General features: G+C 40.0%; 1 protein-coding gene across 5 annotated transcripts in view; it reads left to right on the top strand.

The window, feature by feature from the left end:
* Positions 1 to 24,955, top strand: part of SVIL (supervillin) — a 75,172-nt gene that overhangs the window by 16,625 nt on the left and 33,592 nt on the right. For 2 of the 5 annotated variants that reach the window (XM_012731335.1, XM_012731334.1), the window contains 9 exons: positions 46 to 216; positions 864 to 898; positions 1,559 to 1,620; positions 1,896 to 2,035; positions 5,061 to 5,304; positions 5,733 to 6,309; positions 7,102 to 7,327; positions 15,525 to 15,654; positions 24,059 to 24,206. In XM_012731335.1, the coding sequence (XP_012586789.1) occupies positions 46 to 216; positions 864 to 898; positions 1,559 to 1,620; positions 1,896 to 2,035; positions 5,061 to 5,304; positions 5,733 to 6,309; positions 7,102 to 7,327; positions 15,525 to 15,654; positions 24,059 to 24,206 (1,733 nt within the window). Of the gene's footprint in view, positions 1 to 45; positions 217 to 863; positions 899 to 1,558; positions 1,621 to 1,895; positions 2,036 to 3,398; positions 3,495 to 5,060; positions 5,305 to 5,732; positions 6,310 to 7,101; positions 7,328 to 15,524; positions 15,655 to 24,058; positions 24,207 to 24,955 lie in introns of all 5 variants that reach the window. The other 3 variants (XM_012731337.1, XM_012731336.1, XM_012731338.1) reach the window with 2 other exon arrangements.

Genomic DNA, 24,955 nt, shown 5'->3' with positions numbered 1-24,955 from the left:
TTCCTGTCTCCTCTTCTGTATATACTCTACCTATGATTCTAAAAGCCAATCACGGTTTGAGAGGTCAACCGAAGGAGTTGGCTTGACTACCAGTGTGGAACAGGAGAGAGGGCTCCGGAAACCAAGACGCTATTTTTCTCCTGGTGAAAGTAGGAAAACTTCTGAGAGATTTAGAACTCAACCTATAACCTCAGCAGAACGAAAGGAGTCAGATAGGTAGGCATATGTATGTGTAGCTCCATGGCCTAGGAACTGAAAAAAATCATACAGGATTTTTACTACAGTGATGGTTTTGATGCTGTATAAAAGGGATGTGGTGATTCCACAATTCTTCATTCTAATCTGTACTTGGCTGGAGTAAATGTATCTTTTAAGACCCTTGTCTATTATAACAGATGATGTAGTTTTAAATTGTGCTAAGACATTAAGAAGAAAACATTACTTGTCTTTACTTAAAGTTTTTAATGTTTTATGCCCATGTTAAATCAGAATCTAAGTTGAGTATGCACCAGATTTTACAGTGAAAATAACTCAGGGATTTTATATTCATTTTATGTGTCTGTTTGCTGTATTTGAGTTTTAGATTCTCACATGTTGATGCATAGGCTCATCTAAAAAAAGTATCACTATTTTTTAAAAATTATACTTGAAACTGGTTTTTCCCCAAGAGGTGTGTGCTTGATTGGGTTGTGTGCACACTTACTTCACAGTGTTGCTAACAACTGAACATGCACAGTCACTGAAGTCACTACTACGGTGATTTTCTTTTTAGAGCGTGTAGTGCTTTTATTTTTACTTAAAACATTGTAAATTACTCCCACCGGCTAATTTTTGTCGTTGTTATCTGGTAATGTGTTTTCCAGGTCTGCTTCAAAATCAGAAATGCCAATGCCTGAAGGCAAGTAATTTTCCTTTTTCCTCTGTCATCTCACCCAACTCAGATTTAAATGATAAGATGTTTGCTTTTGAGAGTATGAGATTATGGACATGACAATTTCTTACTATCTGCAGCTTTTCTGTGTGTAAATATAATAAAATCTAGGTGAGAGATTCAGAAGTGTGTTTGCTTAGTTGTGAGAGTTAAGGAATTAGAGTGAATAATATGAAAACAATTGATTTGAACCAAAGAAACAGGTTTTCCTTGTTACTGCTTCTCTTTAACAACAGTAAAGAAAAGAATTCTCTTCCATAAATTGTATCTTAAATCTCAATTTTTCAAATATTATAGAAGAAAATTACTGTCCCAGACCGTTTGGTTTGGTCAGCTGCAAAGGAAATCATCACCTTTTCCTTGAAAAGGTGAGCAGAAGAGGTTCCCCCCCAGAGGGAAAAATATTGCCAATTTTGTAATTTTAGTACTTTTCTTTTGTAGTTCTTAACGTACCTATTTTGTCATTTTTACATTATCTATCTAGTATAATAAAATATTGCCAATATTGTAATATTCAGTATAGCCTTCAAATACTCAAAGGCTTTCCAGTCAGCCTTGGAAGAATTTTCAGAGACTTACCCTACATTTTCCCATAATGTTCAGTTTTGATTTTGTGACTTTTTACAGATGAAGAAAAGGTAGATGAGCGAGCCAAGCTGAGTGTTGCTGCCAAGAGGCTGCTGTTCAGGGTAAGGCGTGCTGAGGGCCCTGTGGAGAGGTCCTGGGCTAGGGGTCTCACTGTGCCTGTGTCCTTCCTGCACCTGGCTCTGTCACCACCACTCTCTGGCCTTCCTGGGCTTCTCTCTGAGTCTTTAGCTGGAGTGGCCACCAGCTGACAGCACAGGTGTGGGCTTCTGCTGAGGATACAGGACTCTTGGGGGTGGCTGCTAGGGGACCAGAGAGACATTTTGCCCCATTTTCTTTCCCCAAATTTATAAGGATTCTACACTACATCTTGCTTTAGGAAATGGAAAAATCATTTGATGAGAAGAATGTTCCCAAGCGACGCTCAAGAAATGCAGCCGTGGAGCAAAGGCTTCGGCGCCTGCAGGACAGATCTCACACCCAGCCGGTCACCACCGAGGAGGTGGTCATCGCCGCCACGTAAGTCTCCCTCCTGGCCTCCTGTCTGTGGCTGTAATGTTGTTTCTAAAAAACATTTGAGGACTTATGAGGCGATCAGGAGATTGTTTATTAGAAGCCACAGAAGTTGATATTTAGGGATTTTTCTTCAAATTTCTCTGAACTTTGTAACGAGAAACACCTCAGTATCTCCTAAAGAAAACTCCTAAAGAGGAATTATGTTTATTTTCCTCTGTTCCTTTTTTAAATTATTTCTTATGATGTGAAATTTAAAACATGAAAGAAAAGGGATTAATACTGCAAACCCATGCAGTCACCCCTACCGTCACCCCTTTAGACTCTGGCCAGTGCCGCTCCCCGCCTTCCCCTGCCCTGTCCCTGTTCCTCCCACATTATTTTCAAGCAAAACCCAGCTATCATTTCATGCAAAAAATTTTATGTATGTGTGTATCTCAAAAAGGTGTTATTTTTATTTGCTTTTATTTATCACCAAGGAAAATTTTCTAACTAATTGTGAGTTTGATGGTTTTTCAAATATGGGAAATCAGTTTTGAGCAATATGTTCCAGTATGTTCAAAATGAATTTCCCAAAGTACCTCATTGAAAGATAGTGACTTTCATCAGGTGAAGACTAATACGAGTTCTTTGAACATTGTTTTTGTGCTCCCCCAGGACACACATACATCCTGGAAAAATTAAATTCATCTCATCCAGGATTATTGATTCCCCAGAGGCTTTATATTCTGCCCTGCACCTTTAAACCTACTGTTAGGTTACTGCTTTCACATATTTCTCTGGTTGTTCTCAACTTCTTGGTGTCATTGTGGACAAGCACATCTTATATTTGTTAAGAACTCTTAGCTAACCAGTTTGCTTGGTTTTGTTTGTTTTTAAAAATACAAAGTAGTTACCCTGAGACTGAAATAGTAAATAATAAAAAATGATCACCTTGTAAGACTTGCTAAATCCACTCTGAAGTACTGAGAAGTTACACAGAGAAGGACACTGATTCATTTTTTTAAAAAAATGGTTGAGAACAACATTGTAAAGTGTGGGCCTAATCTACTGATTTGCTGATGCTTGAGGTTAGCTTTTTTGAGAATTATTTTTATAAACTAGACATTTATTCCAAAAGACAGAAGAGCCCCTTCCGAGTTCAAAACCTACTCTTATTCTATTTACTTTGGGCTAAGCCTCTGGCTCTTATTTCCTAAGTTTGCAAATGCTTTTCAAGTTCTTTTTGTGATGTTCCCAAAGTCATTAGCAAACAGTTTTGTTAAAATATTTTGATTTAACGTTTTTGAACTGAAAATTTTGCTTTCTTTAATGCTTCTTTTCTTCTCTCTCCTTATGAATGTTCCTTCTTTGGCAACTGCTTTTAAAGTGAACCTATCCCTGCTTCGTGCTCTGTGGCCACCCACCCTGTAATGGCAAGACTTCCCTGTCCCACTATAGCTAAGAGCACTGTGCAGCCTGCCAGGTACCGGAAAGAATAGCTGCACGCAGCATCGAGCGCAAAGGTTCTAGAAGGCAGATGCATCTTAAAATCTTGAATGCCTTTCTCATGTGTTTGACAGCAAGTCAGTGCAATGAGTTATTCTCGGAATGCATGGCATTTGTGTTATCACTGGTAACTTCATAGGGCCTGCATGAGAAAATACTTCACCCACCCGTTACTAAGTATTGCCACTGGGATCACACTAACTCACTTATCCATTTGTTTTGCTATTGTCTTTCATGATCATGACATCCCAAAGTAATTTCATTCTTCATCTAAAATACTAGTGCTTAATAAAGATTAATAGAAAAATAGGCATTAACATGAATGTTGAAATTCTGATATGTGCAGTTTCTAAAAAATGCTCATAATCACAAATCCATGTTAAAAACAGTCCTATTCCTAATGGATAGCGAGACATTGCTATTTTATTGTCAGATTGGAACATTAAGGCCTTATAGTACCTGAGCTTAGCTATTTTACTATTGTGTCTTAAAATTAGGCCCTTAAAACATATAAATCATTTCGCTGCTTTATGGATAAGGGCCAAAGCACAGAGTCTAAAATAAGAGAAATAGAAGTAAAGTGACCATGCATAAATAAAACTGGCACAACTCAGAGCAGGGTCCTCTTTGGGGGACCCTGTCATCACTCCCCGGTCACGAAAGCCCAGGAAAGTCACAGAGACTCAGGTTGCTTTATTGCCATTCTCATAACCCCCTGCGGTGGTGGCGCTGCTATCTTGTCTGTGACAACTTGTGAATCAGTGATTGATGGGCGATAGGCAGAGTAGACCTTTTCCTGGGCTTGAGAACTGGATTTGCCACTGTTAGAAGGCACATTTAATTGAACCTTCCAGGGTTCACAGTAACCGTCTAACCTTTCATCTCTACCTGGACGTTGGAGGGATTTACCATCACCTGACCCTCATGTTTTACTAGTCACTGGGAATTGTAGATTTAAGTACCTTTTCAAGCACTGGTAGAAGCCTGTGAGAAAACAATTGACTGAAGCAGTGAAAGAATTGAAAATTAAACCCACTGGTATTTAATCATTGAAAATCAAGACTGTGTTATAGAGAATGCTTTGACAGACTATATTATTTTGACTATATTATTTTCTAGTTATTTAAAGTAAAAAGGCTACCTCCTGAGTCACATTTTCAGTTAATGTCTGAACCATAGGTAATGCTTTTGTCTTACTGATTATTGATTCTAGCAGTACAAATTCACTCTCTAAGCTAAGCTATAGCCAAGCAGCTAACTTCAACTGTATATTAATATTAATTGTATTCATTGTATTGTAAACACGATATGCAATGTCTAGAAATAATTCAGAGCTAAAAATCTGCTTGTGAAATTGGTAAAACTAGTGTCTCTAGCCTACTCTGCCCTTCACTGCCTCATTTAATAACAAGCAGTTGCTACACCTGTCTTAAATGTAAGGGAAAAAGCACACTTCAAAAGTGATCCTGGGGAAAAAATGACTAAAATGAGTTGTGGGCTTTTGTTTGCATTTAATCTGTCACTGACTTTATATCCCTTTCAGATTACAGGCTTCTGCTCACCAAAAGGCTTTAGCCAGAGAGCAGGCAAATGAAAGCCGAGACTCCACTGAACAAGGTGAACCTGATTCCTCAACCCTAAGCCTAGCAGAGAAGCTGGCCTTGTTTAACAAATTGTCCCAGCCAGTCTCAAAAGCCATTTCTACCCGAAACAGAATAGACGTGCGGCAGAGAAGGATGAATGCTCGCTATCAGACTCAGCCGGTCACCCTGGTAGAGGTGGAGCAGGTGGGTGTGCCGTAACCGGATTTGAGTGTACGTGGATGTTCTTAAACTGGGGAATCACAGCCTTACTCTTAGCTTAATGATATAATCAGGTGATCTGCCTGTAAGCGCTTTCCTGTAGTTGATTTGGTAATAACTTGATTCCAAAGAAAGATAACCATACCATGTCTCTCTCCTCTTATTTTCATAATTTGCTCACTAACATCATCTGGAGCCAGTCCATTTTGTAAGAAAAATTGGATGCATGGCCAGCTTTTCTCCAGATGACTCGGACTAATGAGATGCATAATGTAACTGCCTAGGATTGACTTCCTGATAAGCAGGAAAACTGTACCAAACATAGTATTTCCATCTGGCAATTCATCAGCTGGGAATTATGATGACAATATTTTTATATCAGTTTTTTATGATGTGTAACTGTGTCCTCTCAGGTGCAGAGTGGAAAGCTCATTCCTTTCTCACCTACTGTGAACACGTCTGTGTCCACCGTGGCGTCAACAGCCACTCCGATGTACGCGGGGGATCTTCGCACGAAGCCTTCTGTGGATGACCAAATAAGTGCCACTGACTATAAGTCCCCTTCTGTGACAGAAAATTCAGATACTCCAGTTCGAGTTGCTCAGAAATCCCAGGCCTGGCAGCCTTCTGTAGAGTATACAGGGAGCAAAGGGATGTTGAAAGAATCTGGAGAAACAGAAGGCAAGAGAGTATGGTCTGATGGAGATGGAGGTGCTCGAAAGCATGGGTCCTTTGAGGACACAGAGTCCTCTCACCTTGTCTTCAACAGAGTTCGGGAAGGAGACAGCCATAAAGAACCTAGGCAAGCTGCTCTCCGAAAGGGAAGCCTGGAGCTGCCCGGTCCTCCCATTACCTGTGTTGCTGATGAACTGAAGGAATTTTCCACTCCTAAAAGCACTTCCCAAGGGAATCCCGACTTGAAGGACAGACAGCCCTTTGAAGAGAAGGTGGACACGGAGAATGGCTCACACAGGAGGTTTTCGCTAGGAGGTGAGTTAATACTGCTACTCAAGTGTAAGAAACAGCTGCATTTTTAGTATCAGCTTGATTGACTGTATGTGTTTGTGAATGTTTTCACCTAAATTATGAAAGCTGTTTATAGCTAGCATTAATTGAATGTCCAGTATGGATCCTGCTCTCCTCCAGACTTCTTAAATCTCTTACATCTGAACTGTACAGTGAGTTAACACATTTTTCAGCAATAAAAATACCTGAAAATCTTTCACACATCTTGATCAGGGCTTTTGATGACTTTATGCATTAGCTCTCACAAAGGAGCCTTGTCAACTGCCAGCTGTGTTGGCCCCTCTTGCACGTCCATGACCTCAAAGGTCCAGGCCTGGGTAAGCACAGGAAATAAGTACTTGAACCCTCGTCTCTAGATTGCCAGACTCGCTGCATTCCTCTTATGCAGACTGCACTTATATAAATGATGGAGTGTAAATTATTGGTTTCAGTTCGTGAGTCTGGCACATTTAAAATGTAATAGTATTGTTTTAGAGAAGAAGCCTGCAGTTGTGTGTCGATAAAGCTAGCTTCCATGTTCACATAGGAAAAGGCTAATTGTCCCAAAATAACTTGCTGTGTGGAGCAACCTGCTGGGAAATTTGGTTTTCTCACATGGCACTGATTTGCATAAATCTGAGTGGATTGGGAAACTTGCCATGTGCCCACCCACCCTCCAGATGAACTCCAAGTGCAGGATTGTTGGGGTGGGGAGTGACTAGCTGGAGGAATGTTGCCTGGAGGAGGATGTGCTGACCAGGCTTCTTCCCTTTCCAGCGGCAGAATTTGGGGATCCTACTTATGAGCAGACAGACGCGGCTTCTGGGAAAAGTGTTGTGCAAACCGCAACCTCTGTGTGCTGGAAGCAGCAAGATCCTTCAGAACAAGCACAGGAGAAACCCTTTAAGAGTCCATGTGCCATGTTTGCTGCAGGAGAGATTAAAGCATCAACCATGGAAGGCATCCTTGATTCACCCAGCAAAACCATGTCAATTAAAGAAAGGTAATCAAATGTAATGATTGCAAAGTAATAAAATTAGGGAGAAATTTATGCCTTTCTTTTAGAAATAATCTGAGAAATAGACAAAAAAAAAAAAAAGAATTCCACTCCCTAAGGAGATGTGCTGTTAAACTAGAGGGAGGTATTGTGGGAGGTTAAAGCGTCTGAGTGACCTGCCTCTCACCCCAGGGCTTGCTTTGGTGACAGTGGAGAAGCGCCCATTCCAGATTCAGATGAAACAAACACAGACTTTAGCTTGCCTCATCTGTTTGCAGTTGTTTTTTTCTTTTTCACATTAAATTCTTCAAATTTCCAATGATGTGAGCAGAGATCTTGGCTTCTTGCCTTTCAGATACACATAGTTTCAAAGAGAATGCACCCACTGCATGTGACTGTCTATTTAAAATACACGGAGAAGGAATGCAGATAAATTCATAGTTAAGCTGTGAATCTTTGGGGTTAGAATTTAAGTTTTGTGTATTTTATGAAAAATAAAATGGATGACTGAACTGCATTTACAAATTTTACTCTAGGTGGTAGCTGTGAAAGCTCACATCTGCCTATTAAATAACACAGTTCCCTCATTTCATCCAAAATGATGAAGGATTGAGAGAAAAGATTTTCAGAGTTAAATAGTTCAGGTTGTATTTTCCTTGTTACCCTTTCTCCACCTTTGAATTAAGTAGCAAAAATGTAAACAGTGATAGGAAGACTGGGCAAGAAAGGTCTCATGAAATTCCTGGTGTGATTGAAAATATTTCCACCATTTATTTTCCATGGTTCTGTCCACCTGGATTCTTCCTGGGTAGCAGCACTACTCAAAAGTTTTACTCTGGAAGACACTGGTCATTCTTATTGTTCTGGACACATTTAACCACCTGAGACTGTTGATCAAGCTTCTATGAAAATTCTTCATTCTGTTTTCCACAGCAAGCTCATAGCATATTATTCATGAAATATTAACTAGATGGAGCCTTTTTCAACTGAGTAATTAGTAAGATTGTTAAATCTTAGTTTCTTTTGTCTTACTTAAATTTCACAGTAAATTAGATATACTAGGGGAGACAGTTAAAGGCTTCTAGGTACATGCTAAAGGACACAGGGAAGTTTTGAATCAGAGAAACAATGTGGTTCCTTCTGACATGATGTGCTCCTGGTGGAAACCTGGGGCAGAGTGTGTTTGCAGAGATCCAACTATTGATAACCAGTTAGGTGAGAAGGAAGAGAAGCCTTTTTAGTAAATTAATGATAAATGTGACTTGCACACCAGGTCTGAAGTACATCAGAAAATATTCCCTTGGCAAAACCCCATTCATCATGGATTTTAAAGGAGATCCCCCAACTTTGGCTATAGTCTGTCTATTGGGACTTACAAATTTTTATAAAGTTGGATATTTATCCACTATGTAATCTTAATTTTCCCATTTTTAGTAAGTTTTAGTTGATCTGTGTCTTTTTGAAAGCAGCTTTAGTCCTGCTGTAAAATATTTACTGTTGAAGATGGGAGCTGCTTGCATGCCTGTCTGAGGAGTTCAGGATGGCTGTACTGCTTCTGGGAGGGGCCTGCAGGAGTATTCCCAGGCACACGTGCGTGTATTTGCACCTTCTGGCTAGGAGCAGACAGGGCGCTCACAGTCTGAAAGGCTGCTGACTGCAATTAGGATGCTTGTTCAATAGTCCACTATACAGCCTGTTAAAATACAAGTTTAAGAAAGGTTAAGGGACACTTTATCTAGAGTTCTATTTGTAAAAAAATATGTCAAATATAGAATTTCCAGTCATCTCTCCTCCTCAGTAGTGCTTTCATTTGTGCATTACTGAAAAAAACCAAAATCACCTATCTCTACAATCCATCTGTGATAAATTTTCACAGACCCCTCCCTCTGTCCTAACAAAATAATGAAGTTTGACCTACTTAAAACAGAAATGCTTTTCTGTATATTTATTTGGGCTTTACTTGTTTGTTGAGAAGGGGAGACACAAATAAAATATAACTTTTAAACCTTATTCAGACTTTTTCTTAGCTCACTTACCAAAGGCAGGATTTAGTCCCGGTGGCCTTCTGGGTCATGGTAGGAACAGAATCTATGCCAGGACTGGTTTCCAGCTCCTCCCCTAGCACTTGTGAGGGGTGAGGTAGTCACAGGTTCAAAGTAGTGTTAAGCAACTGGCTTATTCTAGCTCAAAGACACTGATCAGAGGCAGAAACTAGCTAGAAAGCAGTAGTAGAAAGATTTTTGCTCTCTTCCTGCAATCATTTTCTTAATTCATGTATCCTGGAGTGCCTTGTTTCAAATTTGCTTTCATTTTCCCATTTCAGACTGAGGTAGAGGCTGGGCTTTGCCGCTTCTCATCATTCCTTCTGCATAGCTGCCCCCGGAGGCTGTTTCCAACACTGCCCAACTCAGAGCTGGGGCATGCTGAGTCTTCCCCTCTGAGGACCAGAGGGTCCTGTGTGGCGCTGGCTGTTTGCCTGTACTATCTCATTTGTTCAGAAGCGAGATCTTAGAAAGAGGCAGTATTGTCCCCTTTTGTAGATGTAAACCAAGACATGGAAAAATATAACCTCAACATGGTCCTCTTTTAAAATATTTGATGCTCAAGGAAACTTATTTAAAAGTTCCTTTGCTTTTATTCTTCTTTTCTGACAAGAAAGTCAAGTTTGAACCATGAGGAGCATGAAACTTAGAGTACAATTCACGTTTTCCACCACATTAATAGAACCACAGTTTCATAACTTTCTAAATGAGTTGTTTTAAACTGTGCCTGTTTGGGGACTTATTTTGAAAAACATTATCAAATAATTTTTAAGTTATTAAGGGATAAAGTCTTTCATACCTCATTAGAAGTACACCAGCCTTTTCGAAATCTTACTTCTACAATTACTGAAATAGTATCTTCTGTTCTTTCATATTTGAAGGAAAAGATTATTTTAAAAAGGCAGAAGAACCACAGCCTTTCCCTCTGGTCAGTTGATGTAAAGACTTAGTTCAACTCCTGGAATGTTGAAGAACCTACCCCATGCCTCTGGCCAGCCTGCAGAATTGTCTTATAGAGACCAGCTGGGGTCTCCCTACGTTCCTACCAGACCCTCCATACACTTTCTGCTCTATATCCAGCCACAGTCTGTATCCATGCTTCCCCAACAGACTTTAGGCTCCTGTTCTTATTTTGTGTCTGGGAGATTTTAGCCACCCCTGGGCTTAATGTGATAATTAAGGATAGAACTATCTATCCTATGTTACCTCCATTTTTTTATTTTGCTCTGCCCTTATTTAATGGATAAAGAAAAATGTGCTACACTCAATGGAATATTACTAGCCATTAAGAAAGGTGAATTCTTGCCTTTTGTAATGGTATAACTAGAAATTGAGGTGATAGGTAAAATAAGCCAGAAAGTAAAACACAATGACCAAATTTGTAGAATTTAAATAGAAAAAAAAAGAAAAAAAAAACCTGGTAAAACAGAATTAAAATAATTCTTGGGCTCAGTGAAAAATACAGTGGTTTCCAGAGGAGGAGGAAAATGTGATAACTCTAGAACTTTGTAGTGGAGGCTGTGAGCTATGTACACATATACAGATGTGAAACCGTTCCTGAAACTCACATAGTATGGTAAATCAATAAAATGTGCTAAAAAAATAAAATTAAAGGACATAGGAGTTCGTGCCTCCAGCCTCAAAACTAGCCAAAGGCAAGAATCTGATGAGTCCTAACCAGTGCTGTTCATCCCTAAGCTGAAATCTGTGTGATGCCTGTGAGTCTCTGAAAATGAGGGGACATTTTTAAAGGAAGGAGAAAAAAATATAAGGCTAGAGACATGCAGTTTGCTGTCTCATATTTGACCCAGCCCTGCCCACCCTGGGCTTGCAGAACGTGTTCTAATCAAGCAAGGCTCTTCAAGCAGGGCCACTGAACGGCCACCTCTGGCCAGTCTTCCCTGCTGGAAAATGTGGGCTGTGGTGAGAGGGGGAGACATTTTGCTGGCAGCATGGCATGCACACATCACAGTGGCCACAGGCCAGGCCTGGGGTTAATAGGCTAACACAGCACCAGTCCCTGGGTTCTCAAGCTCAGACTAAGCAGATGCCCAGGCTTTCAACATCACAGCCCTGCAAATAGCACTTGGATTTGGCAGATGTTAAAAGCACTGAGAGTTGTTTGAATAGCATAGGCAGTAATTTATGTCATGAGATGGATCATCATTCACTGTCAGTCCTCTCCAAGGCACAGTTTGCTGAGACAGGAGGGTCCAGAGATGGCAGGAGAAAAGAAAAGTCTCCGCATCCTCAGCTTGTTGAACATCAAGTAGGACATCTAAAGCGACAAGAAACATATTTTGCCACTTCAGTACATGTTATTTTAAGTTATCCATCATTTGCACTGTGTAGGCTCCGGCTGGGTCCAAGTGCCATGTGGGCTCCGTTGAAGCAGTTTCTTCCATATTATTTTGGTTGTTCTGTAGTCTTTGGAAATCCCTGTTGATGACTTTGCCAACACATCCAGAAGCAAGATGTGAGTTCTTAGAATGGAGGAATTCTTTGAAGGCCATCCAAGGGGGAAAAAAACTTTATAAGAAAACCAGAATATTACTGTTCATGAAACATTAGGGCAAAAATGTGTCTGGTCAGCTAGCACACTAATACAGTGAAACAAGCCAGGCACTGGGAGACACATTTCCCTGCCCCACTAACATGCAGGGTGACCTCCGCCAAAGGAACTCTTGGCCTGGGCATGCTCCTGTTCCTTTTCCCTGAGACGGGCAATAACAGTATCCAGTTTCTTGGAGGTCGCTGTGCAAATCAGAGTATAAAGTGAACTATAAAGTAATTACAGATTCCACAACTTGGTTTCTTCTAAGTCAGTTTTACATTCCTTAAAGCAGCCACCAGGGAAACCATATGATTATTTAGATGATGTTGTCATGGCTCCAAACATTTGGGAGCTGCTTTGTGAGATGATCTTCAAAGACTATATAGCACATAATTTTTAATAATTCCAACTCATCAGGAAGAATTTTATTTTTCTTTAATTCTCCCCAATCATTTGGATTCCAATCAGATTAAAAAGATGAGTAGTCAGAATGAATAATTGTAGTCTAAGTCAAAGGGGAAAAGAAAGGAACTGGTTCTGAGGCCAGTTTGCAAGGAGAATAACAACGAGATCAATGTCTCTCTTATAAGATGATGAATTAAAAGTACCACTTCACTGGGGCATAAAGGTATGTCTGCTTTATGAAGGTCTTATTTGTAGCCATTTTGAAATCTCTGCTGTAGCAAGCACGTACTAATCGTCTTTTAATGACTTAATTGTGTTATTCTTTTTTCTTATTACAATAAAAATGACTCACTTAGAATAATTGGAGAAATGATGCTAGTCATTATATAGTCTAAAATTCAGATGAAAACATTTAAAGGAGCTTAGAACTAGCATGATGATGTCAAACATCATAGTTTGTAGAACTTAGGGCCAAATGGATCCTTGTACCAAATGAGGCCACTCTGTAAGATATTGATTTCTATTTCCAATATGTAAGAATCCCTTCCTCTCTCCCAGTCAACCAGTTCTCTACTAGCAACTGGGTTTCCTACAGTTCAACTCTGACATTATCTTCCTGGAGATAGTAACCAGGGTACCTTACCACAGGGTAAGGGCACGGTTCTCCAAGGTTGCCCCTCTTCAGTTACCTATCACTAGTCCAGGTTGTCACCTGTGCTTCTGACTGATGAGCTGTAGATCAGAAGTTCCAGTGACCCCCTCCAAGGTTTTCATTATTCGTAGAGTTGCTCACAGAACTCCAAAAACTTCACCTACTATATCACTGGTTTATTATAAAAGGATATAACTCAGGAACAGCCAGATGGAAGTGAGATATAGGGGAAGGACCACAGGCTTCTGTGTTCTCTCCAAGTGTATCACACTCCCCAATTGCCACACAGGATCTCTCCAGACCTTGTCCTTTTTGGTTTTAATGCATAAATGTGATTGATTAAAGCACTGATTATTGGAGATTGAGCTCAATCTCTAGTTCCTGTCTCTCCCTGGTGGTCAAGGGGTGGGACAAAAGTCCCAACTCAAATCACACGCTTGGTTCTCTAAGTGACCCAGACCCACTGGCATTCTTAGAAGCTTTCCAAAAGTCACTTTATTTAATGTAACAAAAGACATCTTTGCTGCTGCTATTGCTCAGGAAATTCTAAGGGTTTTAGAAGCTCTGTTTTAGAAAAGGTGACTATGACCTAATACATATTTCTTTGAATGGGTATTTGAAGTCATTTCTGCTAGCAGTCACAAAGCAGAAAGGATATGGAGGAAAAAGACAAGGTTGGGTTGAGATATCAAGTCCATATTTGAAAACTCCTGTCTCTCTTTTCTTCATGACCTAATTTCAATGAATAGATAAATTATGCATGAATTTGGAGATGAATGTAGAGTATTGTTTAAATGCTGCAAAAAAAAAAATGTTTTCTTATTTGCTTAACAAAACTTTTACCTTAAGTATGATATATTTCATCCCATTTCCAATTCAACTAGTCCATGGAGTTCAGGAACTGAGTAGCAGGATCTTCAGAGAGCATCTTGCTTTGCTCCCAACATGACAAGTAAGGAAAGGAGACCAAGCTATTTGCAGGGAGATAATCACCAAATGAGAGCTGATGTACTACTTAAAAATACACTGTGGAGATGCACTAATTAAGTATTAAAAACCCTGTCCATCATGTTCAGTGGGGAGGAAAAAGATCTGCTGGGGTTTTACCCTATTTTTTGAATTACTTGACCATCAACGCAAATGAGTTTAATGACCATCCCCCTTCTGCTTTTTATCTTTCCTGCATTTGTGTGACTTAAATGCCCACGAATTCCTCATTCATTATAAATATAGTTAGCAGAAATGATCTCATATTCACAAAATAACCTTTCACAGATTATAATATGCAAGTACTAGTTGAACTATAATGTAGGTTAGGTAAGACTCAATTAATTAGGTTCTTTTTTTGTATGTAGTTTTCCCCTGATGAAAACTGAGGTAATAATTTTAAAAATGGGTTTGTAGAGAATAGTTTCTGCATTGAGAAGGTCAACTGAAAAGATCAAGTTCGTTTGAAGGAAAATAAGAGAATTTAGAATACAGGAAAAAGAATCTTAGAGATCATCATTTACCTATATTTGAAAAGTTTGATAAGAGATTATCAATGTTTTGTAGTTTAAAATTTTTAAACCCATTTCTACTATTCCTGCAAATAAATACTGTCCAACTTTTGCCATGAAATGTTATTTTTACAAGTGGCCAGATTGGGTCACTGTCAGACATTTTTCTCTGGGGACAGTTATTTTTGTTTTTATAAGAAGTTATGATTTAATTATGGTTTTAATGTATTACTCTTATGATTTGGTGAAAAGGCAATATTGGGTATTTTATATGCTTTGTTTGTAAAACATTCCGCTCTTGTCAACAACTCCTAGATCTACATATGCTGAGCCCTTAGGCTACTTTCAGAGGACTGAACAAGTAGAGCCAAATTTCTACAGCAAAAGTTTACTTCTTGGGGACTCCCTGGTGGTACAGGGGTTAAATTCTCAGTGCTGTCAAGCTATCACCAGCCACTACAGCCACTGTGGCATGTGTTAGAGCCCTACCCAGGGACCACATGGCTCAGCAGACCTCTCCTGAACAGCCTACTGCTCCGCTCAGCAGTGTGTTTCAGTCAGTCTGCCTGTCCTGCTCCCCACTCTGTCTCTGGTGAATCCTCTCACACACATCCCACCTCTGGCCTACACCCCAGTTCTTATATGCATAAATAAATAAAAATTGGTAAAAAAAACAAAATCTTTTAGGAAAGACATATTTGAAGCTACTCAACAAAAATGCTTGCTGCTTTCTGGGAACAGTTTCTTTGCTAGCTTTGTGCTCTGAGCTTAAGGGGAGAAAGGGCATCCTTATAGGAAGAGGAGGATGAATCTGTTATCAGCCTTGCTTTTCATCTACTTTAAAATCTTTGGGTCAACTTAGAATAGAAAAGAGACTCCTAGATTACTTTTCTATACATATACTTTTCTTCAAAATAAATGAATTCCAAAAAGATTAAAATGGATCATTGTAGTCTTCGTTTTCCAAAGAATACTAGCTAACGTAAATTATGGTTCTGTTACAAGTAAGTTTTGTGCTGAACTCTTTTGGGTTGGCTGGTTTTCCCCATAGGTTAGCCCTGTTGAAGAAGAGTGGGGAGGAAGATTGGAAAAACAGACTGAGCAGAAAGCAGGAGTTTAGCAGAGTGTCTGTCACCAGTAGCCTGCATACTCAAGAAGTGGAACAGTCACTCAAGAAGAAGGTATGTCCTCGTGTTTGGGGAGCATATTCAGACTAACCTCACCTTGGAAATGCATCACATAGGCAGCCTGCATGACAAGTGACTACTATGTGATGTGGGGGGGGCACTCTCTCGCTGTTAGAGTACATAGAGTCTCTGTCACACAGCTGCTTACACTGATGAAAAGATGAACTGCAATGTTGTAGAACTGATAACAGCACTGCATACATAATGCATCAGCAAGCAAGTTCCTGAATGTTGGCATGTGTACTTTGGTTTAAAGCCTTAAATCAGGTCTGACTTCACAATGGTATTAAAATCTTTACAATGAAAAATATTAATTGACTGCTATCCATTTATAAGCCACGTGTGAAATCTGAACTTGAATTTCTCATGCCAAGATTTAAAACCTAAGTATATAAAACAAGGACATAATTGTGGTCAGTGAGGGCTCATTTTGTAATTGTAAGCATGTTTCACACAAGGAGGTATGCCCTTTATAACAGCAAAATATGTTACTAGTTTAGGTAAAAGTATGTAATACACTTATCAATACTAGCAAGCACTTCATATGGAATCACATTGATGAGTTAGATTATTGGTATAACAACACTCCAAAAATTGATGGAGATTTCCTGCCATTTGACGCTACCACTGCAACACATACTTGCTGACTGGCAGCAAGGCAGACCCTGGGGATAGTCTGCAAGACAACTTCTAAGCTCCGAAGTCTCTCAAGAGAAAAATATACTTCCCTCAGATGATCACCTGGACCCCTTCTAATTTAGAAGCAAGTTAGGCAGGTGGGAGAGAGAAGTTATGACCTTTTTACCCATTAAGAAACACATATTAGAAGGCACTGCGTAGGCGATATTGTGAGGACACTGCTGTCAGATAGTGCTACCTGAGGTAGCACGAGATGATGCTCCTGTATTTTCATGAGGTAAATTACAATAGCCATTTTCATTCTGTTTTTTTGAGACGTGCTTTTGAAAATAATGCTTAAATATATTCTCAGCCATTTGTTATCAAATATTAAAAGCATATGTATGAAATTTGGATTTCAAGAATGAGATCCTATAGTAAAAGAAACTGAATCCCTCAATGTACCCCTATTGCCCACAAGCTCAATTTCAAAGGTCGTGAAATTTATTGGTTCAAATATAACTTTCCTCTTGGTCATTTTGGAAGCAGAGAAACCTTAGGAATTGATCTTCCTTATGACCGGGTAAAAATTAAAATAAAGCTAAACAGCACAAAAGTGTTATAGATCATTTGTAAATAAGGTAATGAACTAGTGCTCTCTACTATCTAAGAAAAATGAATAGAAATTATGTCTGAATTATGTCTGAATAGAAATTAAGCACAGTAATATTAACTAAGGTTTTTAGAAGACAAGAGATACAAGATGATCCCTGCAGTTATACTTTCCTGGGATGGAAACCCCCGTAACTGGAGCCCTGGGTGCCCAGCAGCCCAGACTCAAGTGTGAAGCGATGTCTCTGGGGTAGTGGGTGCTGAAAATTCTGCAGCAATGGAGAACTCACTATGCCTACCCTTGAGTGACCCAGATCAGTCTGGCCTGAGACAGTAAGCTCTTTGAAGTTAAAATAAGCTGATCTATTTTAGGCTTTTGTAGCAGACACTGGGAAATCTCAAGTTCTGTGGCCCAGGGCTCTTTGTATGACCTCTGATATTTCTTCCCACAAGCGGCAGTCTGTTTCACACCTTAGCTCTGCTCAGAGGTGGCTTGTGGTGGATCTGGACCTGCCAACCCTGTACTGCTCAGGGAGAAAGTTCTAGACTTCCCATCTTTTCTAGCAAAGATGGAAAGGAGCTGGTTTTATAGTCACTGTGAGCACAGCTGTTGACTGGACCACACAGCACATGTTAGTTACCAGACATTTTACAGTTTCGCTTTTTCAAGCTTTTGTGTGAGATGAGTGTAGTCTCCTGATTTTGCAGCCTGGGAAAAAGCTAGGAGGCAAGAATTAGAGAAAGGTCTATAAATCGCTTGTACTGTCCCTGTGAAAATCCATGCTGACTTATAAAAAGAAAATACTGTGAGCTACATAAGTTTAGGTTGTCAAGTGACCACATTTAAAAAATATAAAAAGGATGCTTTGGAAATCTGTAATTGTTTTTGTTTCTGTCAAGGCATTTCCCCCAAATCAAACACAATTGTGGGCTATAACCAGCATCATTTTTAGGCCCTACGTGGTCAAATATATTCCTTTGGCCCAGCAATAGACTTGGAGAGAACGAAGAGTTTTTATATCCCTACTAAAAGAACAGTATCTCAGAGAATATATAACTTAAAAGCAATTCCCTTTTTCCAAATTTATCCCCCAAAATCAAGATTGATGATTTGGAGCTTAAGAGAATAATCGTTTACCTAGTTGACGCTCTCATTTCCTACAGCAAATAGTTTATGTTCTTTCTCTTCTTTCTTTCTCTCTCTCGCCTTTTCTCATTCTTTCTCCTGTTCTTGGTGTAGTGTGGGGTAGTGTTAACCTGTTGTAAGTATTTTTGCTTTTGCAGCATATATGATTTTTTCTAAATGTTAAAGCCATTTGGTCTGTAAATTTGGCCTGGTCCACGCTGTGTGGAATGTGTGCACTTGAGCATGGGCTGTGGACAATTTCCTCCAGGGTAGCTCATTCCATGGGAAATGAAACAGCAAATTTTCTTTTAAAAGTGTTTTGGCAGGAGTCCCTTTATTATAACTAAATTGCATTTATTTATTTTCATCAAGTAATTATTTTAAAATACCCCCACTTTGACATATTGGATATTCAGGCTTATACAGTGACTCCTTTGCCCTTTTGTTAAGATCATCATCCAGTATACCAGACATTTTTCAGGAAATAAAATCCCTTTATGGAGTTTGCCCTCCCAGTGTTATGTCTGCCTCTGAGTCCCAGGTTAGGATTTACTATCCAGCTGTGCATCTGTAGTGTCAGGTCAGTGATCAAGCTGGGACCTATGATGTCTCCAGAACAATCCTTGAAAATTCAAGGAAGGTAATTCTTGTTTGAATGGCTTTGTTATTGCAATTCTGAATCACTCAGGAGAATGAAATCAGTTTAAAGAGCAAGGGTAGAAGGGAGAGAAAGGTGATGGCTTGACCTCCAAATTAAAGGTTGTCATCCACGGACGGGTGAGCTTCCTTGGTGACTGCGCCACTGAGCGTGTGAGCATGTGCACGCTTCACTGAACCCAAGCACAGAGCACTGGAAAATGATTGTGACGCCCTAAACAGACCCTGCTCTTCCGACAGTCTGCAATGTTTCCTGTTTGTTTTAACCTGTAGGAAGAAGGAGGATTTACAGATGATAATGCCATTTCTAATCTGCTTTGGGTAAGCCTCACTCTAACCTAGGTGTCCTCTGGATTCTAGCCATTTATTCCCACCAAGTTGGTTCTGGTCACTGATGTTCCCTTTGCACCCTCCCTGTTTCATATTCTCATCCCAAGGTGTGATACACCTTTATCCAGAACAAAGAGCTAACCTTTTTCCTTAATTTTTTTTAAATATATGTATTGAAATTCTTTATAGGAGATTTTTTGTATTGTATGTTAATACTTTTTATGTGTCATGACCCCTTCGTAACTAAGTTATCTTATATAAATTGCAGTAATCTTGTCATTAACTCATTCGATTACTGCAAACACACTTAGATATATTTAATACTCTTGAAAGGACAACTGGAATTGCAATGAGTAAAGTAACATTTTGTTAGAAAAAATCATAGTTTTTCCTCTCCCCTCCCCCATCCTACTCTGATAAATCTTCTCTTTTCACCTCTAATCCTCTTGCTTTGCTCTGTAGGAACCAGTATATGCTTCTACTTATTCTCCTGCTATACCTGCTGCCCATAAATACCTGTCTTTTGTATCTATTAATCAGGTGAGGAAAAGCTTACAGATATTAAGCCTCATTGCAATTTCTAAGTAGTGAAGAATTTGTTACATTTGGGGGAGCATCTCCTTTCCTGCATTTCACTCTGGGTGTGTGCGCTTGTGTGTATGTGTGCATATTTTTAATATGTATTTAATCTATGATTCATTTTGTGTCAGTTGCACACATCCCATTTTTGTTTCAAACTGTCAGGTAGACCTGGTCATATTAACTACCTCGTAGTCATGAAATTGGTCTAAGAGGAAATTTTTCCCTTTAATCTCCATGCTCTGTATCCTAAATTGAATCAGGAGCCCAAGAGATATAGCAGTGTTCCGAGTTCCAGTTCAGTAACAACATAGTCTTGCCGGGCCTGGTAAGGAGAATGCAGTGGGGGTGAGAAGCACGGGGAGAATAGTCAAGCAAGAAGAGGCCCCTGAGACAGGAGCTGGCTGCACTATTGACATGAGCACCACTGCTCCTCCTCCTGGCCCTCCATCCTCACTGTGACCCACCTGAATCCCACCCCAGAAGGGACATCTGATCTGGTCTGAGGAACTCTGTTGATGTATAATACCTGATCATTTTTAAAGCTAAAAATGTCGGTGATTTTTTTTTTTTTTAATTTCCCTTGGAAGATTTCTTTTATGAAAATAGCACAGAAAGGTGGCTGTGTGCAGCTGCCTGTGAATCCCAGCTTCTGGTCTCCCTTTCTATGGAAACTTGATTCCTCTGCATCCTCGCCAGATCTGGAACTTTATTACCTCTATGTTGCTTCTAACTTTAGGACCAAAACATGTTGTTGAGTGAGCCACACAGGATTCAATTAGGAAATCTGCACAGTGCTGCCTGAGTGGGTGTTGGGGTGGGAGGACGGCACTGTCTTCATTAGTGTCTTCACATGGAAATTCCCATTTCTTCTCCCTGAGATGGCCTTTCCCTCATTCTGTTTGGGTCCTTTGCTGTGAAATTCTAGTCTGTGAGAGCCTAGACACCCATGTGGCCAGCCAGTGTCCACCCCCAAAAGAGATTACTATGATTTTTAACAGCAGTTTAAGATTCACAGCAAAACTGAGCCCAAAGAACAGAGAATTCCCATGTACTGCCTTGCCATCTACACCTCCTCAAACACATCTGGCAAGCTACCGGAAACTGGAAACTCCAAAAGGCTTTATTATGACAGGGCTCACATTCTCACAAGAGCCCTAGGGGAATCGCCGTGCTGTGAGAAATAAAATTGCTGATTCGGGGATACCATCTCTCTGAGTCATCAACCGCACCCCACGACCTCACCCAGGTTTTTGGAGGCGTGTTACTGAGTTCACTCGGCTAGTGATGCCTCGGTCTTTGGAGAAGCAAATTTGGCAGCTTATATGTTTTTTCAAAATATTTTAAGCCATGTTGATTTGATTTAAATTCACTCCTAAAACTTCATTTTCAAGAAAACTTATTCTTGTGTTTAAATTTGGATGAAGTCTTTCTGGCAAGCCAACCTCATAGTTTATTTAATAAGAGTATGTGACTCAGGGAGCTATTTGGAATTAGGGTCATTTTGCCAATTGTGAGTGGGAAAGTAAAGTGTTTTTTTTTTTAATTGGGGTAACTTTAGTTTGATAAAATGTAGAACTTTAGAAAAGCTGTCATAGCAGACAAGGCACCATTGTATTCCCTTTACTAGACCCACCAATTGTTCTAATTCACTCCCTTTCCACCTCCTCTTCTTGATCTCACCTCTCCCCATTGCCAATGTTCCCTTTCCCCTCATTTCTACTAAATAAATTTATAAACATAATACACATACAGATTCCTCCTATTGTTCAAAACTAGACTACTCCTATTTGGGTTTACTAGACCATTCATTTGTAGGGAAAGTTTTTTAATGTTTTCAGATCCCAAAAAATAACCTACCAGCTCATACCAAATAAGCAGACGTGGTCTTTGGAACAGATGTGATTCTTGGTTCTTCACCCGCATCTGCTCCCTGGCCAGGGGAGGGAGCTCTCTGGGACCTTTGTTAGAAGGCCACTCATTCCACTCTTGAAAGTTCCAGCCTCATGACCTTATCACCTCCCAAGGCCTCACTCTTATGCCATCACATTAGGGACTAGGTTTCAGCATATGCGCTTGGGAGGATACAAACGATAGTACAGAGCAGATTTCACAACCACAACACAGTGACCAGGGTTGAGGACATTTAACGCTGGTATGATGTTTACATGATCCACAGTCCATAATCCAGTTGATTCAGTGTCCCCCAGTAATATCCTTTGTAGTTCCAGCCTTTCACTCCATCTAGAATCCAAGCCAGAATCAAACATTGCATTGAGACGTCATGTCTCTTCAGAAGATTTTTTAATGTACTTTTTTTATTAGATTCTTTTTTTTTAATTGACGTATCATTGTTTTACATCCTTATTAGTAAAATGACAAGATAGCCTCCCCCCTCACATGTGGTCACTATAGCTCTCCCGCCTCCAGAGTACCCATCGTCCCCCTTCTGCCTCTGCACCCCTCCTGTTAGCACCACCCCCCTCTGGATAGCCCAGCTCTGTGGTCAGCTGTCGGGTTGGTTTCAATGTTTACCCTTTGTTTGGATTCTCTATATTCCTTGCGTAAGCGACACCAACCATTATTTATCTTTCTTCTCCTGGCTTATTTTGCTTAATATAATCCTTTGCAACCAATCTTTGGTTTTTAACATTGACTATACAAGTACTCTGGTATTAGCACATGTTTACAACCCCAAAGTGTTTTGGTTGGTTGGTTGTTGTTGTTTTTTTTTTTTTTTTGCTTTAGTATATGTAAAGAGGGGGTTAAATGTTAAATGTGTATTTAAAAAAATATTAATGATGTGTCATTATTTCACAGGAAAATATTTAACCTAATTTAGATTACCAAAGATCTCAACATTAGTTCTAGCAATGACTGTTTTAGAAAAAAATCCTGTAAAATTAATATTTATAAAGTAGATGGTGAAGAAGTCCATATGTTTGGCATAACATGAATTTTATAAGCACATATGTTGCTAGAAGGGAAGAAAGACCCCTTTCCTACATTACCCTCCATTCCAAGGCCTTAAGAGGATGAACTGTGCCAATCTCTACTTTCTTCCTTCATTCAGTAGTCGTTTCCTGTTGTTCAATTTAGGGAAGTGCTTGCATAGCAGGATAGACGATAGTGGAAGAAGAGTCCCTAGTTCCCCCCCTTTCCCTTCCCCCAGATACATTCTGCATGGGACTTTTCCATTTTGTCAGTGAAAGTTCTTAAGATCCCCTTGATTTTTTTCAAGGGAAGATTCCTCATGGGAGAGAAGAGCTGGGGAAACACTCACAAGTGTTTAGGGAGGGCTCATCTGTAGTTTGAGCAGATATCCTATCAATAGCTTTCTCAGTCCTAAGACACTGTGGCCAAAGCAAAAGAACAAACCCTTCCCCTTTTGTGGGAATTCCTTATGGTGGACAGCCAAGGGAAGCACCTTCTCTTCAGGAGAGGATACTTTTTCTTCTTCAACACCAGCTCCCACAGCACCTGCCCTTCCCCACCATTCTCACTGGTTTCACTCATCTTTGCCCCCACAAAGAGCACTTATGCAGAGAAAGAAGGGAAGGTGTGAGGAGAGAGGGAAAACAAATTCCTTACTACCTTGTTTATCATCCAGCCACTGGCATTACACACTTTGTTCTCATGGAGCCTCAGCAGGAGCACAGGGCCTTGCCCATCCTGCCTTCCCTTGCTCTTTGTCCTTCACCTGAGCCCTACCCCGGGCATGTCCTGAGCTCCCCCTTGCCTTGATCCCTCAAGTCTCCCTACAGTGCCTGCCCTTTAGGTTGTGTGAGTGTCAACAGTTGGTTTTAGGTACAAACATTATAAGGCATTCACATGTGCATACATATCTACCGATGTATGTATGTGTATAAATGGAGAGAGACTATAGCACAGTTCACCCTCAGTGTTACATTGATTATGACTTAGAAGTTGCTTCCATGGGCTGCCCTGGTTGCTTAATTGCTCATATACCACACTCACTCTAGGAAGAAACATGCTAGAAAGACTTCTGATAGCACATTTACTCCTAATGCATTCCCTCAACTGTATAGCTGGCCATGTGCCTTATGAAATTCAGTGGCTAAAATTTCCTAGATTAACATATTTTTGGTGAGCATATGTGGATAAACGTCCTCATCAACTCATTTGAACTAGATAAGTAGGATGGAGCAATTTTGAAACCTTTTAAAGTTCATGCTATAAAAACAGTCTATATTCTTTGTTTACATTTTCAAAGTATCATTTGGTGTTTCAGTGTTCCAAACAAATAAGGGAAGAAAAACCAAAGTCTCAATTTCAAGTTTCATTTTTACTGATGATGATCTCTAACACAAGCTGGACATAAAATCCAAAGCAGTTCAGACAGACCAGTTGTGGCAAATGTAGTATTCCTCTACTTTTCAATTCATACATTTCTATAAGTTGAAATTCACACCTCTACCATTTTTCTCTCTTCGCCTTCGCACATTTTATAAACAGCGGGTGACAGAAAGTCGAGAGAGCCAAATGACTATTGAGGAGAGGAAGCATCTCATCACCGTGCGAGAAGAAGCCTGGAAAACGAAGGGCAAAGGAGCAGCCAATGACTCCACCCAGTTCACAGTGGCTGGCAGGATGGTGAAGAAAGGTAAGGGGGGGGGGGGCGTCACTGCCACTAGGTCACCCGTGGGAGGGGTGTGACATGTGACTGCTTGATTGAAACAGTCAGGCCCGGGGCCTGTTTTCATTTTACTGAAGTTGTAGGAACATCTTTAGGGTAGATTTTGTGAGGTGTTCTTACAGAAAACTCTTTCTTCAAAAAGAATGTCATCTTTCACGTGAGGAGCATATATTCAGTTAGTAACATTTCCAAACCTAGCACTTTGGCAATTTAACACAGGTTTCCAAAGCAATTGTGAATCTGCTAGCAAATCTTAGGTGTTTCCCATAATCACTTGTGTGTCGTTTCCATTTTCTTTCCATCTGGCAATCAGGTAAGCCAAATAAGTCTCAACGAAGGACTTTGTCTTTTCTCTCTTTTGGGGTAATTCCTAGGCCTCTTTCCAGTAAACTAGAGTTGTCTGGTTTACAGAGCCTATGTTCCAGATATATTTTAATAGATGACTGAGAGATGTATCCAATTCCAAGGAAGTGGGATTTCCCTGCAGATGGTCATTTCTCTGCAGCTTAGCTATTGAAACTAATTGAAACCTGCCTCCAAAGATTACAAAATTGGCCGACATAACACATGGTCGGGAAAGTCACCAGAGAATTTTTAGGCTCCCTATCTTGTCGTAAATGGTTAACGTTTGGGTTCTTTGCCACCTAGCTGCATGTATCTTCATCTCTGTTGTTTAAAACCAGGTTTCCTGATTTAGCAATAAAAGTTTTCACATT

The sequence above is a fragment of the Condylura cristata genome, unplaced genomic scaffold (genome assembly GCF_000260355.1).
Source record: "Condylura cristata isolate star-nosed mole 26May11 unplaced genomic scaffold, ConCri1.0 scaffold00030, whole genome shotgun sequence".
NCBI classification, from domain to species: domain Eukaryota; kingdom Metazoa; phylum Chordata; class Mammalia; order Eulipotyphla; family Talpidae; genus Condylura; species Condylura cristata.
Note: the sequence above shows the minus strand (reverse complement) of the source record. Positions and strands in the feature narration are given on the sequence as shown.